Source organism: Oncorhynchus mykiss, chromosome 23 (assembly GCF_057628025.1).
Source record: "Oncorhynchus mykiss isolate SJ-2025 chromosome 23, ASM5762802v1, whole genome shotgun sequence".
NCBI classification, from domain to species: Eukaryota; Metazoa; Chordata; class Actinopteri; order Salmoniformes; family Salmonidae; genus Oncorhynchus; species Oncorhynchus mykiss.
Window position 1 is genome coordinate 19,090,281 of NC_143044.1, and position 21,486 is coordinate 19,111,766.

Consider the following 21,486-nt stretch of genomic DNA (forward strand, 5'->3'; position numbering starts at 1 on the left):
CCAGCTACCACCGGCCTGAGGAGAGACACATGGAACGAGGGGTTAATACGATAATCGGGGGGAAGCTGTAACCTGTAACATACCTCGTTCAGTCTCCTCAGGACTTTAAATGGCCCTACAAACCGCGGGCCCAGCTTCCGGCAGGGCAGGCGGAGGGGCAGGTTTTGTGTCCAGAGCCAGACCCGGTCCACCGGGGCCTCACTGCGGTTGCGATCTGCCTTGGCTTTCTGGCGCCTCACGGCCCGCTGAAGGTGCACATGAGCGGCGTCCCATGTTTCCTCAGCGCGCCTAAACCGGTCGTCCACCACAGGAGCCTCGATCTGGCTCTGATGCCAAGGCGCCAGGACTGGCTGGTACCCCAGGATGCACTGGAGGGGGGAGAGGTTAGTGGAGGAGTGGCGGAGCAAGTTCTGGGCCATCTTTGCCCAGGGTACGAGCGCCGCCCTCCCCTGGCCAGGACCGCAGAAACCTACCCACATCCTGGTTCACTCTTTCCACCTGCCTGTTACTCTCGAGGTGAAAACCCGAGGTAAGGCTGACCGAGACCCCCAGACGTTCCATGAATGCCCTCCAGACCCTTGACATGAACTGGGGACCTCGATGAGATACTATGTCCTCAGGCACCCCGTAGTGCCAGAAGAAGTGTGTAAACAGGGCTTCCACAGTCTGTAGGGCCGTAGGGAGACCGGGCAAAGGGAGGAGACGACAGGAAAACCTTCCCTCTGGGCAAATGCTTAGGGGCCTTGCACTGGGCACACACCGAGCAGTAGGAGATATAAACCCTCAGGTCCTTAGCTAAAGTGGAACACCAGTCCTTCCCACTAAGACAGCGCACTGTCCGACCGTTGCCCGGATGACCAGAGGAGGATGACGTATGGGTACAATAGATCAAACAGTCGCGGACAGCAGACGAAACGTTCAGACGCCCAGCTGGACATTGAGGGGGAGTGGGCTCTGTAGGTAACGCCCGCTCGATATCAGCGTCCAGCTCCCACACCACCGGTGCCACCAGGCAAGAGGCCGGAAGTATGGGAGTGGGATCCATGGGCCGCTCTTCTGTGTCATACATCCGTGACAGTGCGTCTGCCTTAGTGTTCTGGGAACCTGGTCTGTAGGACAGGGTGAAGACAAAACGGGTGAAGAACATGGCCCACCTTGCCTGGTGAGGGTTCAGTCTCCTCGCCACCTGGATGTACTCCAGATTGCGGTGGTCAGTCCAGATGAGAAAAGGGTGTTTAGCCCCATCAAGCTAATGTCTCCACGCCTTCAAGGTCTTGACAACAGCCAACAGCTCCTGGTCCCCCACGTCATAGTTTCGCTCCGCCGGGCTGAGCTTCTTCAAAAAGAAGGCACAGGGGCGGAGCTTTGGTGGCGTACCTGAGCGCTGAGAGAGCATGTCTCCTATCCCAACCTCGGACGCGTCCACCTCCACTATGATTGCCAAAGAGGGATCCGGATGAGCCAGCACCGGAGCCGAGGTAAACAGAGCCTTCAGGTGACCAAAAGCCCTGTTCACCCCAGCCGACCACTGCAAACGGTCCCCCCTTTAGCAGTGAGGTAATGGGAGCCGCTACCTGACCAAAACCCCGGATAAACCTCCTGTAGTAGTTGGCAAACCCTAAAAAGCTCTGCACCTCCTTTACCGTGGTGGGAGTCGGCCAGTTACGCACGGCTGAAATGCGGTCACTCTCCATCTCCACCCCTGAAGTGGAAATGCGGTAACCTAGGAAAGAGACGGACTGTTGAAAAAACAGGCATTTCTCAGCCTTGACGTACAGGTCATGCTCCAACAGTCGACCAAGCACCTTGCGCACCAGGGACACATGCTCTGCGTGTGTAGTGGAGTATATCAGAATGTCGTCGATATACACCACTACACCCTGCCCGTGCAGGTCCCGGAAAATCTTGTCAACAAAGGCCTGGAAGACTGATGGAGCATTCATCAACCCGTACGGCATGACAAGGACCTCGTAGTGCCCTGATGTGGTACTAAATGCCGTCTTCCACTCGTCCCCCTCCCGGATACGCACCAGGTTGTAAGCGCTCCTGAGGTCCAATTTTGTGAAGAAGCGTGCCCCGTGCATTGACTCGATCACACTGGCGATGAGAGGCAGCAGGTAACTGTATCTTACAGTGATTTGGTTGATGCCTCGATAGTCAATACACAGGCACAGACCTCCATCCTTCTTCTTCACAAAAAATAAACTTGAGCAGTGTGCCCTCTGCAGCCACAGATGGTGCATGGATCGGCCCCTCCTCCGGTCGCCCTAAGTGCAGCACCTCCCAGCTCCATGCGCGTTGGAGTGGTGGTGCTGGGGGATGGAATCGACAGACCCCGATCTGGACGTCCGCGTGTAGCCAGCAGGTTATTCGACCTTATGGACATGTCCACCAGCTGGTCGAAGGTCAGAGTTGTGTCCCTACAGGCCAACTCCCAACGGACGTCCTCAGGTAAACTACAACGGTAGTGATCGATCAGGGCCATTTCGTTCCAGCCCGCGCTGGCGGCCAGGGTCCGGAAGTCCAATGCGAACTCCTGTGCGCTCCTCGTCTCCTTTCTCAGGTGTACGAGACGTTCGAAAAATGCCCTGAAGCGGCGGGTGAAATCCTCAAATTGGTCCAGCACCGCTCCTCCTTCCTCCCATACGGCGTTGGCCCAATCCAGGGCCTTCCCTGAGAGACAGGAGACGAGGGCGGACACGCTTAACTCTAACTGAACTTATCCTCTGCAGCAGAGGTAACTCTGGGTCTTCCTTTACTGTGGCGGTCCTCATGAGAGCCAGTTTCATCATAGCGCTTCATGTTTTTTGCGACTGCACTTGAAATTTTGTGTATTGACTGACCTTCATGTCAAGTAATGATGGACTGTCATTTATCTTTGCTTATTTGAGCTGTTTTTGCCATAGTATGGACATGGTCTTTTACCAAATAGGGCTATCTTCTGTATCCCACCTCTACCTTGTCACAACACAATGGATTGGTTCAAACGCATTTAGAAGGAAAGGAATTCCACAAATTAACTTTTAACAAGCCACACCTGTTAATTGAAATGTATTCCAGGTGAGCCTCCTGAGTGGCACAGGGGTCTAAGGCACTGCATCTCAGAGGTGTCACTACAGACCCAGGTTCAATCCCGGGCTGTATTACAACCGGCCATGATCGGGAGTCCCACAATTGACCCAGTGTCGTCCGGGTTAGCAGAGGGTTTGGCCGGGGGGGCTTTACAAATGGGCTGTCATTGTAAATAAGAATTTGTTCTTAACTGACTTGACTAGTTAAATAATGGTTAAATAATATACTACCTCATGAAGCTGGTTGAGAGGATGCCAAGAGTGTTCAAAGCTGTCATCAAAGCAAAGGGTGGATACTTTGAAGAATCTCAATTATAAAATATATTTTGATTTGTTTAACACTTTTTTCGTTTCTACATGATTTCATATGTGTGATTTCATAGTTTTGATTTCATAGTTTTAGAAAATAGTAAAACTTTTGACTGGTACTGTACATTTGCAATAATGTCTAAAACTTTCCGAATGCAGTGTATGTGACAGTATATTTGCATTTGTTGATCTGACTGAATACCATTGATCTCCCTGTTTGTTGTCCCTCTAACAGTTAACCTTTGGACTATGTTTCAAGCTGCTCAGAAACTCGGAGGATATGAGTTGGTAAGTGTTTACATATGTCCTGCGCCATACTTCACAATCTTGGTCAAGCCCACATTTTGCAAAATGATACCTTTGTTTTAAACCCCCTCTAAGTGGAAAACACTTTACCCTTCCATTTCAGGGACATTTGTGAAGTCTGTCATTTTTTCACCATGTTGAGGCTCTAAAATCAAGCTGTCTATTATATACAGTGAGACAGCAGAACGGGGCCTTTCACTTGGCAGCCTACCTCACATTTGTTCAGTACTAATTTGGGAAGTGTTTCCGAAATTCTTGTATCTTTTGATGTGAAGAGTAAATGCATTGTGAATATTGGTTAGTTCGTTAGTCACATATAGTCATACAGAGAGACGAGACACCAAACAGGAAACTTGTCATGTAATCGGGATGTGTTTCCTTTGAAGGCTTTTTATCTACAGCTGATTATCACTTTCATGCTTGCTTTGTGAGCAGGAAACCATGTGGTTGGTTTGTGTAGTCACAGTATGTATTTAATGGTATAATAAGTCTTCTGCATGCTTCGGTTTGAACAAATGAGTGTGCTCACATACTCCTTTAAAAGTTTGCCCTGAAAATGTGAAAAGAGCAGCAATAGATATTTGTCCATCTTGAGACACCTTAGTCAGAATTAAAATAGTCAGAATTAATCTAAGATTACTCAAAAAAATCTGTTGTTAATTTTGATGTTTTTGCTGAGGTGATCTTAGTAGAGCAATTTTACATCTAACTAAGGTGTTTGGTTCGGTATTTCTCAAGTGAAAAAATGGACATAAACTATTTTGTCTCCTGTTGAATTACAACAAACACTTCATTGAAGAATCCCTACTGTTGACCAATCACAAACAAAGGGGTTTTAGACTTTGGCTACCGACTTCAACTTGCCTCGAGAAAGTTTTGTGTGTGCATTAACAGCCTAAAAAAACATTGCTGAAGACCAAAACAAATAAAAACGTCAGCGTTCCCTGTGCGCTACAGGAGTCGCTACTGCGCGATGGGACAAGAACATCCCTGCCAGCCAAACTCCCCTAACCCAGACAACGCTGGGCCAATTGTGCGCCACCCCATGGATCTCCCTCGATCGCAGCCGGTTGCGACAGAGCCTGGGCTCGAACCCAGAATCTCTAGTGGCACAGCTAGCACTGCGATGCAGTACCTTAGACCACCGCGCCACTCGCGAGGCATTTTATGCATCTCTACCACTGGACTGTACTTTTCCCTGTTTTGCCCCTGCTGAGGTAGAGACTGCAGTAGCCAGCTACAGCTGGTGGCATGTTATGGAGATGGTTTTGCATCAAATAATGGTGATTGGATGTATTTTATTTCAGTGTCATACACCAATTGGTGCCCAGCCAATCTGGGCTTAAAAGACACAAATCTTTATGGTCTCTGTGGCACACTTAATAACTTTGTTGGTCATTTTCCTAGTGTGAGTGTTTAATACTATCTATAAAGATGCTATCACATAGTTATATACAGGATAATTAAAATCATTTTCTCTCTCAGATCACAGTTCGCAGACAGTGGAAAAATGTATATGATGAGCTGGGTGGAAACCCAGGGAGCACAAGTGCCGCCACATGCACACGAAGACACTACGAGAGGTGAGTTATTAACAAAGCCCTGTCCCATTTTCCTAATGCAGTGGAGGAAGAGGAGCGCTACTCTCAGCCCCAGTATCAGGTGCATGTAAACCCTGCTTAGGGAAGTAAGGCTTCCTTGCTATTCCTGACATGATGTCTTTAGCCATGTCCACAGACTCTCTCTCACACTGCTGCTCCATGCATACTAACACAGAGCACAGCTATATTCACCAAACCATTCACACATCTCTCTCTCCAACCAGCCTTTTTTATTGAGAGGGTCCGAACCAAAGCAAACAGCAAACGGATATGATCCTGGTGGAGCCTGAAGATATTATGCATACACACACAGATTACGTGTCAAAAGAGGGCATGCAGAGCAATATTGTGAATACATATAGTGAGTATGTGTATAGATCTAGGCAAATGACAAATAGTCAGCCTGAATTGCTCTGTCAATATGTGTAGGTTTATCTATGCTCTATGAACAAGTTCATACAAAATTGGATACTTGAATATGGTTGAGCAGTTAGATTATACCAAATAGCACTGCAGCTTAATTAAACTTCCTGTGCAGCCAGAAGGGACTGTATTTGCTCTGCCTTTTGAAAGCCCTTTCCTAGCCCTGCATGAGTAGGAGGACTGGTATAGACAGTGTCAGCACAGGGGGTTGGGGGGGACCAGTGAGGTGTGACTGCTGCGCTGGCCTTTCTCAATACCGCCACAGAAAGCTGAGAAATTGTGCTGAATCAATACATCCCCAAAATATCCCCACTGCAGTGAATATCACCCTGTCAGAAAGAGAGCGGGAAATCTCAGCTGAACCCTAACAGGCCAGGGGAGGAGAATTTTAGCTGAGGCTCACTATTCCAGCAGCTAGGAGGGCAATTAACTTCATCGTATTAGCTCAGGAAACAAAGCTATTCTCTCTCCCTTGGAAGTATATGATAAATGACCCTGTTTGTCGGTTTGGTGAAGGATGTGTTTGGTCCCTGGTGGCGTCGTTGTTTTCACTTAATGATTACTCAGCATTGAGAACACAATAAGTAATTTAAACTAGAGCATGCAACATTTATCCTAACGTCTTTTGATTTACCCCCCCCCCCCCAAGTCAGAAGTAGTGGAAACATTTGGTTGTAATTGCACTATATTAACTGAACGTGCTGATCTTGGTCTTTTGTTTGGGACTTTGAATGTCCCCAAGCCCTGACTGCAATTTGAAATGATCCACATTATCCATTTACCTCTTTAATGGAAGTCATCTGAAACGGTTGCCTTGGAGAAATTATTTTCAATGATAGAGATCAAAATAATGACTGTATTTATGGTGTTGAGCAGCAGGCAGTAGAGAACATAGGTTATCTTTTGTTCTGTTCATTCTGAGGTACTTGTCATTTGGAAAGTTGCTCATTGCAGCCATTCTACTGTGCATTAGCTTAAAGGGAACAATCTATATTTAACGTCCAACCCAAGGTCTAAAGCTCCAGCTGGGAAAGCTTTAATGATATTTATTTAAACCGTTTCCCAAGATTAGCTGTCAGAGCTCTGCTCCCTGAATTAAAAATGAGGTCATGAAAAGATGGCATCAATAACCTTGAAATAGACTGCTGCATTCTCTCCCTGCATGCCGCTTCATGCTGATTTTTTGATTATACAGGTCAGTGGCTTTTTGCTGCCGTTAGTTATTTAAGCTCTCACTTTCTGTGTGAGCTGCTAGTGCTACAGAAACATTACATTTATACTGTACATGTTGTCACTCTGATAGTTCCTGTGTTAATGCAGATTTAATGCCTGCCATGCATAGGATTTTTTATGTAATTGCAGGGGGGAATATCCATGGCAACAGTGGAGGCAATTGATAATTATTTTCTCAGAGGTTGTACAGAGTATAACAAATAACAATACATTTCACTCATATTAGTTAATATACCAGGTAATGGCCGTTTTTTTATCTGATGAATAACAACATGTACACACTAGAGTGTGAATATTTATTTGGGTTGGATACAGGGTTGGATTATTTTGCATACATTGCAGACGATACCATTGATTCTTTTATGCATTCCTCCTGGTATTGGTGTGCCTCTGCTCTCACTCAAGCTGCACCTCAAATTGAAAATGCATCCCACAGTGTATAGGCTCATGACAAATTGGAACAACTTGGCAAGTCGCCACCCCGTGGATCATGTTAGAGTAGACTAAATCCTAAACACAGCCCTTACTCTGTGTTGCTTCTTGTTCCTCTATGCAACACTCAAGTCTCTTTATTACAAATCTTACAACATGAGTTAAAAAAAACACGTTGCTGTAAGAACCTAAAATGACAAGCTATAGGAAAAAACTACTGGACAGATTACAGCTGTGATAGCACTTAGATGAATGAAGTTTGATTGCTCTCCCTCCTCATTCACCTGGCACAACAAAGAAATAACTAACCCACATTAAATATACTAGGCTTTTAAACCTAGTGTTTGCATTTAGGGGCTTGCAAATTGTGCCATACTTGCAGAGTTAGACATTCGGAAATACTGATAACAATTCACAGTATTATTTTAAACATTCTTGCCTTTGGCTTAGGAACAGTTCATGTGATTTTTGTTGATGTGTAATGATGAACAGACTCTTTTAACTATATTATAAATCTGTTCCTAATGTTGAGATTGGATTGAAGAACATAATGTTCTACGCAGTGAACAACAGACATAATATCTAGCAGTTAATACAAACACTTACCATCCATTGCCCAACACCTGTCATGATTAAGGTTAGCTGTGTGCAGTTGAATGTAGTTTAGCCTTGGGGGAATGGTAAAGGTCATTTTTAGATCTGGTATTTCCAGACTCGACAAAAGGCCTTTCACTGCCCTGTTTAACTGCGTGAATCAGGATCACTTGAAGTGGTTGACTTTCTACAAAAGAGAGGCTTTGAAGCCAAATCTTTCCAAAGCTGAGGGAACAATGTCTGTTTATCCCGCTCTGACTCGGCTCTGAAGATTGGTATTTGCTTTTGTACAGACAGGAGTTATTGTTTTGCCAGTTCTTTGAAGCAGCCTAAACATAACAGTTGGTGATGAATATGTATTTTATGTTATGCTTCTTCTCTTCAAGAGGTTGTTTTAAAACTATCCCAAAATAGGGTTCCGTTAACGCATTAAGAAAACCTATGAACTAAACAGAACGCCAGCTCAAATTAATTTCAGCACCAGGAAAAGTACTGAATGAAATAGCCTATAGGGGTTTCCGGCACTTTGGTGATTTAGGCATTTCTTGGATTCCACAGGTAAATCCCCTTTAACTCAGATGACAGACCAGCTAATTGTTAATAAAAACCTATTTGCTTGTTTGGCATGTAAGTGCATTATTTTAATGGGACATCAATTGTATTGATTTCCAAACAATCTTACAACAATATATTATACTAAGAAATGTCTTCAGCCTAATTACATTCCAATATGCTAGAGAAATCACTGTCTGTCTCTTTTGCCTATTGAACTTTTTTATTTTTTATTAGTGGATAGGTTGCGTACTCAAATCTACCGTGAACATCATAGAAAATGGCTGCTCATGTAAAGGCTCAATGATGAATAGCCATGAGCGGAAGTTAAGTATTTATTGACCTCACAGAAATGTAAGCTCTCCTTCCCTCATTGAGTAATTCCCTCATTGACTTTTCCATGTCATGTTGTGCTCATTCTGCCCTCTGGTGTGCAGGAAAGTATGTTGCATTTGATTTTGATATTGCCTGTGATATTCATTACGAGAAGTGTTCCTGAGAGGCATTTCCTGCTTTGAACTCAACCAAGGATTTATATAAGAGAAAGCCCTATATTTACATAAATGTAACCTATCACTGTGCAAAGAGCCTCCCTGCTGCCTTCACATGTGGACTGAATTCCTTTCATGGCCTCTCGATTGCATACCCGGCCCCCTGCTTTCAGGAAATTACTACTTACATAAGTCATATTGTATTATCATTGCTGTATTATGTGATCAGGAGAATGTTATATGCTCTCCCTGTACTTATTATCGGTATTTTACAGAGTCACTGGGTGCTATTTATAATGTGAGTTTTCATAGTTAACTGTTCAGCAACAGAGAAGCAGAAAATAATCCTGCCGTGCTAATAGAACAGTGTTACTTTTTTTTTTCATTTCCAAAAATAAATCAAATAAAAGACTATCTGGAATATTGAGTTTAACAATTGTGATGTGACATGGATTTAAAGGAGAATGTTCCACTGAGATGTGACAAGCACACCAGTATGGACGGTACCCTCACCTCTCAGTGGCATTCTGGAGAATTAATGTAGGGCAGGGCAACTTTGATGGGGTTGGGGGCCATACAAAAAAATTGGGTTTCGTCATGAGAGACCGCATTCGCTCGTGCATTTGCATACCCACATCCATATCCACACATGCAGTCAGAGCCATCCCTAAACTAAATTTAGAAATTGCACTTTGTGTATTCTATTATTCTAACTCTAAACAGTAAGTTGAGCCCCCCCCCCAGGTGTGAATTGATCCAATAGAACGTTGTATCTTCGTCTGTAGCCAAGCTCCTAAAACTCAATGCAGGATTATTTCATTGTCATCCATGTCTGCTGATAGATACTGATTTGTAATTGGTATTGCTAGTCGCCAAACACAGAAGGGCATGGTGTTCATTCTTACAGCAGATGGTACAGTATCTTTGCAGACTTGAAATGTGAGTGTATATGAAATTGCTCCCTTTTTTCCTTACTCTATTTATACAGTAAGTCACGTCGAGTTCATCACATTATTTCTCAATGGTGCAGTGGTTTATGGTGAATAATTTTTTCACTCCATTAACATCTGTCTTTCTTCTCTCTCTCGCCGTCTCTATTTTCTCCTTCTCCCTCTTTCAAATAAGTCACATTTAATCGTACATTTCCTTTCTTGGCCTGGGGCCCGGTGCCAGCTGTATGAAATTTAGTTTTACTGCTTCTGCTGCCAGCAGTTTGGTTCTGAGAAATCCCACTGAGCCGCTTGAACCAATGCAGCCATTTTTATCTCAGTATCAAATTTCTCTGTAAAAATGAAGTACCTTATTGTGATTGTTTTCAAATAAAAGAGCAATTTCTAAAGCAAGAATTTTGCTAGAAGTGTCAGGGAGTGGTCTGAGTGGGGAGGGGAAAACTGAAAACTAGATGTTATTGGCAGAGAGGTTTGGAACTCTCTTTTTTAGGCTCTATTCCCATTACAAGATCCTGTGTAAAGGAGAGTCTGAGGAGCAGGGTGGTGAAAGATAATTCAACTTTTCAATTCACATTACATCCTTGCCTTACATTGTGGCTGGCAACGCAACATGTTTGGTCCACAGCTCAAATTGACCGTAAATATCACAGTAAGCACAAAATATTCAACAATGACAGAAAATGTTCTTCTAAAACATATCACACTATTGAATAATGCAACCAAACCATATTACACTCTTGAATAATGCAAAAATTCACAGCACACCTACTCATTCCATTTAAAAAAAAATATATTTTCTACATTGTAGAATAATAGTGAAGACATCAAAATTCTGAAATAACACATATGGAATCATGTAGTAACCAAAAAAGTGTTAAACAAATCAAAATATTTTGCCTTGATGACAACTTTGCATACTCTTGGCATTATTTCATAGTTTATGTCTTCACTATTATTCTACAATGTAGAAAATAGTAAAAATAGAGAAAATCCTTTGAATGAATAGGTATCCAAACTTTTGACTGGTACTGTATGTGCAGACAAAGGGTTTATTTTCTCATCTGTAGGCTACACTCATTACATTTTAGCTTCAATACAAAAGCACAGAGTTGCTAACAGCATGTCTTCATCAATTAACGTTAGCCTATCAAAAATGTACGATTGACCCCCAAACTAGGCTTCATTTTTTTCAATATCATGCAAAACATCATGTGGTAAAAGCAAATTGCGACTGAAACCGTGGGTATAAGTGAATTCACCACAACAAGCTGTTTTATATGGAAGGCATTACCCGCCACCAAAAAATAAAATGCCTCATGATTTGTCAACGTGCACAATTAGTCTGTGCTTCAGTCTGATCAACTGTAGCCTCCTGATAACAACCACATCTGCAGGTAGCCTAGAGAAGCCTATGCATTCTGATCCCATCTGGGCCTGGCCAGGGGAAACGTAACGTCATGTTTTTATAGCCTAAGCTTTGTTTTTATAGCTTAAAATGGGCCCATTTATTTGTGTACTGAGAAAATGTGAGTGTGATCAAATGTGGTTTATATTCGCCTTTTTAATCCAAAAGGATTGGAATGAAGTCAATCAACAGTGATGACATACTCACACAGTATCTTTTTAATTACAGATGCAGAAGGCCTGCACGATGCCACGCTGCATACAGTGACCTCAGCCCAGTTAGTTTTTGTCCAATTGCAGTTGTTGTCTCTGTCTGTGTAAAGGGTTTTAATGTTTTCATCCTCCCTTAGGGCCCGTTTTTTTTTACCTGATTATAAAAATGATCTGGTCCCATCATAGCCCATATAAAATGTTTGTTTTTTACAGCTGATGTATTACTATGTTGTATGCTACACCTAGGGTCCGGAGTTGTTTAGGTTACTACGCGATCGGGTAAAACTCTGGGCCCCAGAAAAACAATTTACCCCCCCACCACTCAGGGACCTGTGGTGCCACCTCTGAAATGTCCACACAATATTACAATGAAAAAACATATCCTATTTGTATGATCTGCATTTGACATGTGTTTGGTGGTGGGGATGGGCTTCCATAGTTTTACATGGCTCAGTGCAGCCAGCAGCGACTGTAACAATTTCAGAATGTAACAGGCTGTTACTGCAATTTCAGGTAAAAACTCAATAAAACAAGTCTCAGATATTAGGAAAATGTGTATACATTTCAGCCTTTTAAAAAACATTGCTCTGTTTTTACTATTTATACTATATTTAAACACTCTGCCGAGTGGCACAGTGGTCTAAGGCACTGCATCTCAGTGCTAGAGGTGTCACGACAGACCCGGGTTCGACTCCCGGCTGTACCACAAACGGCCATGATTGGGCCAGCATCGTCCAGGTTAGGGTTTTACCGGGGTAGGCTGTCATTATAAATAAGAATTTGTTCTTAACCTGCCTAGTTAAATAACAAAAAAATAGCTCAATGAGACAATTCTGCTTACACTGCCCTGCTTTAAGGGGTGCAAGTGTCGTGCTCTACCTCTGGCGAGTGTCGTGATGTCACCTGGCAGGCCAAAACACCATCCCACCAAAACAGACTGAAATTTCAAGTGGTCTTTTCAAACACATTATCATAATTTTCAACATTTCACAGTATTATTCCAACCTCATAGTGTGGAAATACAGTGTATATTTAAAACACAGGAATATTACGTTTTTGACTGCACTGGTACATTAAAGGCATTTCTGTTTGTGAACAAGCGAACCACTAACGATTCCTTGTTTGTTCTACCACAAAGTCCCTTAAAAGGGGAATTGAGCGACTATTTAATGTGCACACATGAGAACGTGTTCATGCCTAAGTTGTTTCCTAATAGCATTTGGATTGCTATCATGGAAGCTGGCCTCATAAAGGAATGGGTGAGGCGAGAATTTCCAAAATAATATTGAACATTTCTTCACTGGCTGGTACCTCTTTTCGATATTTGATACTGTAATGTTTTGTGGTGTTTAACCTAGAGTATGCCACATGTTTTTCCTCAGCATTTTCATCTGTCCTTATATTGTTTCACACATTTGATAAGACCTTGGTGATAATAACCCCCATGGTGTCAGAACCCACACTGTAGTCTCATCAACAGCACAGCTCAGTCAGAATGGATGTTGTTTTAGTTACTCTAGCAGCTGTAGTGTGTTAACTGTTTCTCTGGTAATGTGATGTAAAGATTAACACACCCTAACTGGGGGCCTCAGCCTTGCCTCATCTCAAGGCCCTCTGCCAGGTGTTAGTTGGCTCCCCAGCTCTCTCAGCACATACCAGCTCTGTGTTGAAGCATGCTATATAGTCTATACTAACTGACTCAAGCCCACCACCAGTGTACTCTGGTCAGTCAAGTGTCAAAATTAAGGTTGAAAGTTATTTTCTGAATTTCAGATGTAATTCAAGTTATGTGTCTTTGTCTATGCCACAGTTGTAGGCCTAGCATCTCTGGTTTATCTAGATATTACTTCCTAGAGTGAATGTCCTCTTACAATATAAGTTGGACCTTTTCATTATTGACTGTCATGTTGAAGAAGATCACAAACCTGAAATGTCGACACCCAATAAACACATGCAGAGGTAATCGTGTGTGAGGAAATTCTTAGAAATTGATTAAACTTTGCAGTTTTATTCCTAGCACCACTTATGAGAGACCACATAGTTGTTAATCTTTAAAAATGTGTTGATTTTTTGACAAGTTTCATTGCAGCTACATGGGCAGGGTGTGTAACAGCATTCCTAAGAGGTGATACATTTATAGCCTTAACTTTGTTTCAGGTTAAGGTTAACTCAGTCTCTTCCCCTCTGACCTTTCCAGGCTCCTCCTACCCTATGAGAGGTACACCAAAGGAGAGAAGGACAAACCCCTCCCCTCAGCCAAACCCAAAAAACAGGAGCATGGGGCCCAAGAGGGGGGTGCCAAACCCAAAGGGGTCACAGCGAAACGACCTAAAGGTGGACTAAACCAGAGACAGGTGGCCAGGAAGGAGAGAGAGAGCGACGACGCAGCAAAAAGCCAGGAGCTCTCACAGGTCAGTCCTACTCATTTTCTGTCCGTCTGTCTCACACTCTCTCGTTCACACACACTCTTTCCTAGAAAGATAACATATGCCAATGTCACACATGCATCATGTATATGTATTGAATAACAGTATGGCATGTTTTCCCAATAAGGTGTCTGAGGAGAAAGAGGAGAACCAGGAGCCTGCAGTGATGAAGCAGGGTCCTCTTTCCATAAAGGAGCCTGAAGAAGAGTTACAACACACCCTGAAGAAAGAGGAGACATTGAGCCAGGAGGAAGTGTCCTGCCTGAATCCCCCCAACACAGACTGCCACCGAGCCACACCTGTGCTCCACAGTGATCTGTGTCCACAGCCCGAGTGGAGACATCCCAGCCAGCCACAATCAGACACATTCAACCCTGAGCAAAGGGACCAAGCCGATGGAACCCTCTCTAAGACCCCATATCCACACAACTGGGACAACAACAACAGTAAGCCTAGGTATAGCATTCTAGCTGACCCAAGCACACCTGACACTCCGGTAGCTAAAGACACAGACAGTCACAGTTATGGACATGGTGGGAGGGTGGGTAAGGTGCTGCCCATGTGTAAGCAGAGCCCACCCCCACTGCAGCTATACTCTACAGAACCACTCACAGACAAACAGGACTCCCCCAGTAAAAACAAAGAGATAAATCAGTGTCACGTGCACACGCCAACAGCATACTCCAAGGACAACCTGGGGGTCATGTCCCCACTAGCCAAGAAGAAGCTCCTCTCCCAAGTCTGTGAGACAAGTCATTACTCATTCAGTTCCCCTCATCTTCCTCCTCCCACTCCATCAGTCAGTGTGGGTGATGTAAGCGACAGCTGCGTAGAGGAGGTGGTGAAACTGAGGCAGGACTCCATCCCGGACAGCCCAGAGATGGCTCCTGTCTTCAGGCCTTCTGTCATCCAGCATGCCCAAAGCGTCAAACCCCAGCAAGAGAGGAGTCCTCTGGGAGATCTGTCTGAGCCTTTCACTTGCAGAGTGAGCCACTTCCAGCCCCGGCTCAACCCCCCCTGGCACCCCTACCTCCACAGGACTGAGCACCAGGATGGAGTGGAGAATGCAGGAGAGACACGGATACAGCAGCACCCCAGTCAGGCACCACCAGGCTTTGCAGGCGACTGCTACTCCTCCCCTCACCTACACAACCTCTACCGGCAGACAGAGAACTGTCTGAGCCAAGAGCGAATGGCCAATTATCCCAACAGAGACAAACAGGGACATTTTATCGGGGAATGTCAGAGCAGCGAGGGCTTCAGCTTAAACAATCCTGACAGAGAAGGGTTGACTTACAGAGCTCCCCACTTCTCTGAGAGGACACAAACACATGGGGATAGACCATTGGACGAGGAACCCCGAGATTTCAGTATTTCCAAGCCTGTCACTCAAAGAATGTCTTTCACAAAGCCCTCTTTCTGTGGCCTCCCATATCCCATGATGCATCAGAGTTTAGACTATCACCCCAAAGCATGCAGAGTCCTCCCCATGACAATATCTACCCCCAAACAAAGCCCAGACCCCCCTCAGCCCTTCTTCAACCCTAAAAGCCACGCTGAGACTGTCGGTGCCTCCAGACCCAGTAAGAGAAGCCTGGGGGAACTAGAGAACGAGGGGGTGCCAGACCGCAAGGTGCGAGTGGTGACCCCCATGCACCCCGCCGGCTCTGTCCGCAGGGGCGACCCACAGGGGGAGGAGCTCAAACCAGCTGAACCGGCACACGCCATCCACCTCCACATTCCTGAGGGCAACACCTACCCTCCCCACACACCCTTCTACCCAGGGATGTACCCCGGGATGCAGGATGCTCTCCATCACAACCTCCAGTACCTGAAGAGCCAGACAGCTGTGTCCCCCCTGGTCCCTCCACTAGCCTTCCACTCCATGATGCTACAGAGGCAGCTGATGGCCTCACAGCCCAGCCCTCATCACTTCTACAGGCACCCTGGGGGGGCGGCCCTGTACGGGGACCTCCTGCACCACCTGTACCCCCTGTCCACCCTTACCCACCCACAGCTGTCCTCCATGCACCCCAGCACCAGACTCTAACAGACAAACCCACATGGAGCTTAACTGTCTACCTGGGACAGTGGATCTAGTGTTCTATTATTCAGTAAGCATGACAACACTGGTTAACTGTAGCTGGTGGATTTAGTCAGGCACACAGTTACATTTTTTTGTATTTTTTGTTTGTTTTTGCACTGTGCTGTATCACCACTTAAGTTACCTTGTCTCAATTTGCACTCTGTAGTGTTTGTGTTCACCAACCAGGTCCTTTCTCTCCTGCTCAACAGTCAGGTTCTTACTATCTTTAAGTGTGGAGGGACGGGAGACAGAGAAAAGCCATTGGCATGCATGTCGGGGGATAATCAGATTTGCTGGGTCTCCAAAGGGATGGACTACATCACTGCAATGCAACAACCTCATCCTCCAAATGTGTTCTGGGGATTTTATCAGGTTGAAACACTAAAAAAAACATGAGGGGCCTATCTAAAATAGACTCTTTACGCAAAGTTTGCCATTGGAAAAGTTAATGCAGCTGTTAAGCATTAGGCTACTCCACCTTCAATCAAGTTTTTAATATATTTTTAGAGCTCTCTAGTGTGGTGCTTTGGCCTGTTTCTGTTCATGTATAAGTCAACTACACCTGTATTCTTAGGAATTACTGTGTTAAACCACGGTGCTGTACAAAACCACAAGGCCCTGAGGTATTGTATGTACAGTACCAGTCCAAAATTTGGATTCAACTACTCATTCTAGGGTTTTTCTTTATTTTTACTATTTTCTACATTGTAGAATAATAGTGAAGATATCAAAACTGTGAAATAACACATATGGAATCATGTAGTAACCAAAAAAAACTGTTAAACAAATCAAAATATGTTTTTTTTTAGATTCTTCAAAGTAGCCACCCTTTGCCTTGATGACAGCTTTGCACACTCTTGGCATTCTCTCAACCAGCTTCAAGAGGTAGTCACATGGAATGCATTTCAAATAACAGGTGTGCCTTGTTAAAAGTTAAATAGTGGAGTTTGAGCCAATCAGTTGTGTTGTGACAACGTACAGGAGGTATAAGACCAAGTCCATATTATGGCAGGAACAGCTTAAATAAGCAAAGAGAAATGACAGTCCATCATTACTAAGTAGTCTATCTGGAAAATGTCAAGAACTTTCTTTAAATTTCAAGAAAGTTTCTTCAAGTGCAGTCGCAAAAACCATCAAGCACTATGATGAAACTGGCTCTCATGAGGACCGCCTCAGGAAAGGATGACCAAGAGTTCATTAGAGTTAACTGCACCTCAAATTAATGCTTCACAGAGTTTAAGTAACAGACACATCTCAACATCAACTGTTCAGAGGAGACTGTGTGAATCAGGCCTTCATGGTCGAATTGCTGCAAGAAACCACTACTAAAGGACACCAATAAGAAAAGAGACTTATTTGGGCCAAAAAAAACACAAGCAATGGAGATTAGACCCGTGGAAATCTGTCCTTTGGTCTGATGAGTCCAAATTTGACATTTTTGGTTCCAACCAATGTATCTTTGTGTGACGCAGAGTAGGTGAACGGATGATCTCTGCATGTGTAGTTCCCACCGCAAAGCATGGAGGAGGAGGTGTGATGGTGCTTTTTTGGTGACACTGTCAAGGCACACTTAACCAGCATGGCTACCGCAGCATTCTGCAGCGATACTCCATCCCATCTGGTTTGCGCTTAGTGGGACTATCATTTTGTTTTTCAACAGGAGAATGACCCAACACACCTCCAGGCTGTGTAAGGGCTGTTTGACCAAGGAGAGTGATAGAATGCTGCATCAGATGACCTGGTCTCCACAATCACCTAACCTCAACCCAATTGAGATGGTTTGGGATGAGTTGGACCGCATAGTGAAGGAAAAGCAGCCAACAAGTGCTCAGCATGGGGGTCAGCACTTCACAGACTGTTGAAAGACTGTTGAAAAATCATTCCAGGTGAAGCTGGTTGAGAGAATGCCAGGAGTGTGCAAAGCTGTCATCAAGGCAAAGGGTGGCTACTTTGAAGAATCAAAAAAATATATATATTTGTTTAACACTTTTTTGGTTACTACATGATTATATATGTGTTATTTCATAGTTTTGATGTCTTCACTATTATTCTACAATGTAGAAAATAGTAAAAAATAAAGAAAAACCCTTGAATGAGTAGGTGTGTCCAAACTTTTGACTGGTACTGTAGATAAAAGCTCATTTTCATCAGAACACCCAAGCTGTGAAGAAACCACATTTGACGTTTTTCATCCGTTTTTTAAGGCGAGTCGTATCGCTTGTCAGGAACATTCTCTCAAAATGTTTTGTTGACCCCTGAGAGATGGGAAGGTGACCCAGATACATTAATATATTGAACAGAAAGTATTTGTACTACGCTTAACATTTGAGTCACTGATGCTGCCTACTGTGACATCTGACAGCACTTATCTTGACACATTGTAGCTCTGAAAAATCACTTATTCTTTCATGTATGGCTGTTTACTCAGCCTCCTTCGTTCAACAGCATACTGTATGATAAATAAAAATGTGTCTTGTAGATTATTGCTTTGTGAATATGTGCCTTTCTTAATCTTTGATTACTGGTTGCAGCACTACAGTTATAAGGTTCCATTCCATCATCACATTGCAGTGCAAACTCATTGGACTGTAAATGTATAGTATCATAGTTAATGTTTAGCAAAGGCATAGTTAAGCACTGGTGTAGAGAATGGCTACTAGAATAGATTTATGTGCCACAGCCAGGCTCAGTGATCAAAAGGAACCCTGTAGTGCCTCAGGACTAATAGCACCTGGTCTGGGTTTACAACCATCAGAACTGTTTTAATGGATATTTGGGACATATGAAATATAGGTAACACATAGCCGTTTAATTTTGTCTTGAAGCCAATCAGAAGAGATTTAGCAGACACTTAAGATAAACATTAATTTACAATTACATGTTCTGAATGTCATGTTTGCTTCAGCAGCTTTAGTAACTACTGTTTAGGCTCCTTAACATTCAAAACTATTCTCTGGCATCTTTCTCTGTCTGACATCTTCTGTAAATAATAATGTAAATACTGTTGACTTCTGATAGTCTTATCATGTGTTATATGTTGTTATAATCTGTAAATAGTATAAATGCATAAAGCTGCTTACACAATCTAGATGTGTCAAAGGTCACCTTACTATATTAGATCTGAACACTATTTGTAGGACACTTTTTATTTGCTTGTTTTCCCACATTGTTTCCATACTGTTCATCTTTAATGTGTTTTTGATACGATGTGCCATCTGTTTACCAATCATTTAGCTGGCAAACAAGAAGAAAAACATTTTGTATTATATGATCCTCTGTATATTTAATTAAAATATTTTACTATCAACGAATGTCTTTCTCCCCTTAATTGTGGTGGTACTATACTACAGATGGGTGAGGTTGGAAAATATAACTCATTTTCTAAGAAGATCCATGATGAAATATTGAAATGTCATGTAGACCCAACTACAAAGGTACAGGTAACTGCCAAAATAAAGGAGACACCAACATAAAGTATCTTAATAGGGCATTGTCACATCACGAGCAGCCAGAAAGTGTCTGGAACTCTATTGGAGGGATGCGACACCATTCTTTCATGAGAAATTCCATAATTTGGTGTTTTGTTGATGGTGGTGAAAAATGCTGTCTCAGGTGCTACTCCAGGATCTCCCATACATGTTCAATTGGGTTAAAACTGGTGATTGACACACACAGACATTAAATCCCCTATACTTCTTTGAGACCACTCTTTCAAAGTCACAGCAATCTCTTCTTCAAGCCATGGTAGCCAAAATAATGGGCAACTGGGCGTTTTTATACATAAAAGTAAGCATGATGGGATGTTCATTGCTTAATAAACTCAAGAACCACACCTGTGTGTAAGCACCTACTTTCAATATACTTTGTATTGCTCATTTACTCAAGTGTTTCCTTTATATTGACAGCTACCGGTATTTCAGGGGATATTGCAGGCATTTTGCCAGTGTTGAGTCTAACTCAATGTCTTAAGTCTTAATCACTGTGCAATTTGCTGACAGTATGTCTGGAACGGAAGGTTACTAATAATTCAAAGGTTTGTGTTCCCATTTATAGTAGTTGTATAATGACTTGTAACATGTTTTCAGTTGAGAGATATTCTAGATTTCTCACCACCACTAAAGGTAGGTCTCTACAAGGTGTCAAAAGGCACTTCAATATTTTGTGTTGTTCATTCAACCTCTGAATGGCACACATACACAATCCATGTTTCAATTGTCTTAAGGATTAAAAATCCTTATTTAACCTGTCTCCTCCCCTTCATCTACACTGATTGAAGTGGATTTACAGTTGACATCAATAAGGGATCATAGCTTTCACCTGGATTTTCAATGTTTTGCTCTCCTGAGGTAGAGTATCTCATGATAAGCTGAAAACCACACTATCTACCTAGAGAGTTTTCATCTGTATTTTTCGTAGATGTCTACATACCACCACAGACTGATGCCGGCACTAAGACCGCACTCAATGAGCTGTATTCTGCCATAAGCAAACAGGAAAACGCTTATCCAGAGGCAGCGCTCTTACTGGCCAGGGACTTTAATGCAGGGAAACTTAAATCCGTTTCACCAAATTTCTATCAGCGTGTTAAATGTTCAACCAGAGGGAAAGAAACTCTAGATCACCTTTACTCCACACACAGAGACGCGTACAAAGCTCTCCCTCGCCCTCCATTTGACAATTCTGACCATAAATATATCCTCCTGATTCCTGAATACAAGCAACAATTAAAGCAGGAAGGACCAGTGACTCGGCCAATAAAAAAGTGGTCAGACAAAGCAGAGGTTAAGCTACAGGACTGTTTAGCTAGCACAGACTGGAATATGTTCTGGGATTCTTCCGATGGCATTGAGGAGTATACCACACAGTCATTGGCTACTTCAATAAGTGCATTGATGATGTCGTCCCCACAGTGACCGTACAAGGAAGATATTGTAGCAAACAAGTCTTTGTTTGCCAAGGCAACACACCATCCCTGTATCAGCAGCACACCTTTTTCCCTACTCCCATCCTGCTTCTCCAGTCTGTGGAACAGCTTGTTGTGTTGTGGTCATAGACATATAATCCATCAAATGGTTTTGGAACCTCTAAACCTGGCAATTTGACTCTTAAACTCATGGGTACACTAGCAATGGCTGCCAGTCTTGACTTGAATGGGAACTGCCATCTATGGATTATATGCCTATGGTTAGTTACAGCTGTCATTTGCCTTTTCCAAATCTCAAAATTCAATCATGCAAAAAACATACAGTTTGGAAAGCAAATGCTGTCATTACTAAATGTGTCAGGTGATAGGTATTTTAACATTTAGTGCTGTCCCAATGGAGAAAAAAAATATTGGTTGAAAGAGGCATCTGTTCTTTCAACCAATCAATTCGTCCCCCCAAAAATTATGTGT

The 21,486-nt window shown here is 43.3% G+C and overlaps 1 protein-coding gene across 1 annotated transcript in view; it reads left to right on the forward strand.

Moving 5' to 3' along the window:
- The window catches only part of LOC110502541 (AT-rich interactive domain-containing protein 5B), a 76,419-nt gene extending 57,021 nt beyond the window's left edge, over positions 1-19,398 (forward strand). Inside the window, exons 7-10 of the mRNA XM_021580660.3 lie at positions 3,616-3,668; positions 5,172-5,269; positions 13,777-13,990; positions 14,133-19,398. Coding sequence (XP_021436335.2) covers positions 3,616-3,668; positions 5,172-5,269; positions 13,777-13,990; positions 14,133-16,055 — 2,288 coding nt within the window. The 3' untranslated portion in view covers positions 16,056-19,398. The remainder of the gene's footprint in view (positions 1-3,615; positions 3,669-5,171; positions 5,270-13,776; positions 13,991-14,132) is intronic.
- Positions 19,399-21,486: the final 2,088 nt, after the last annotated feature.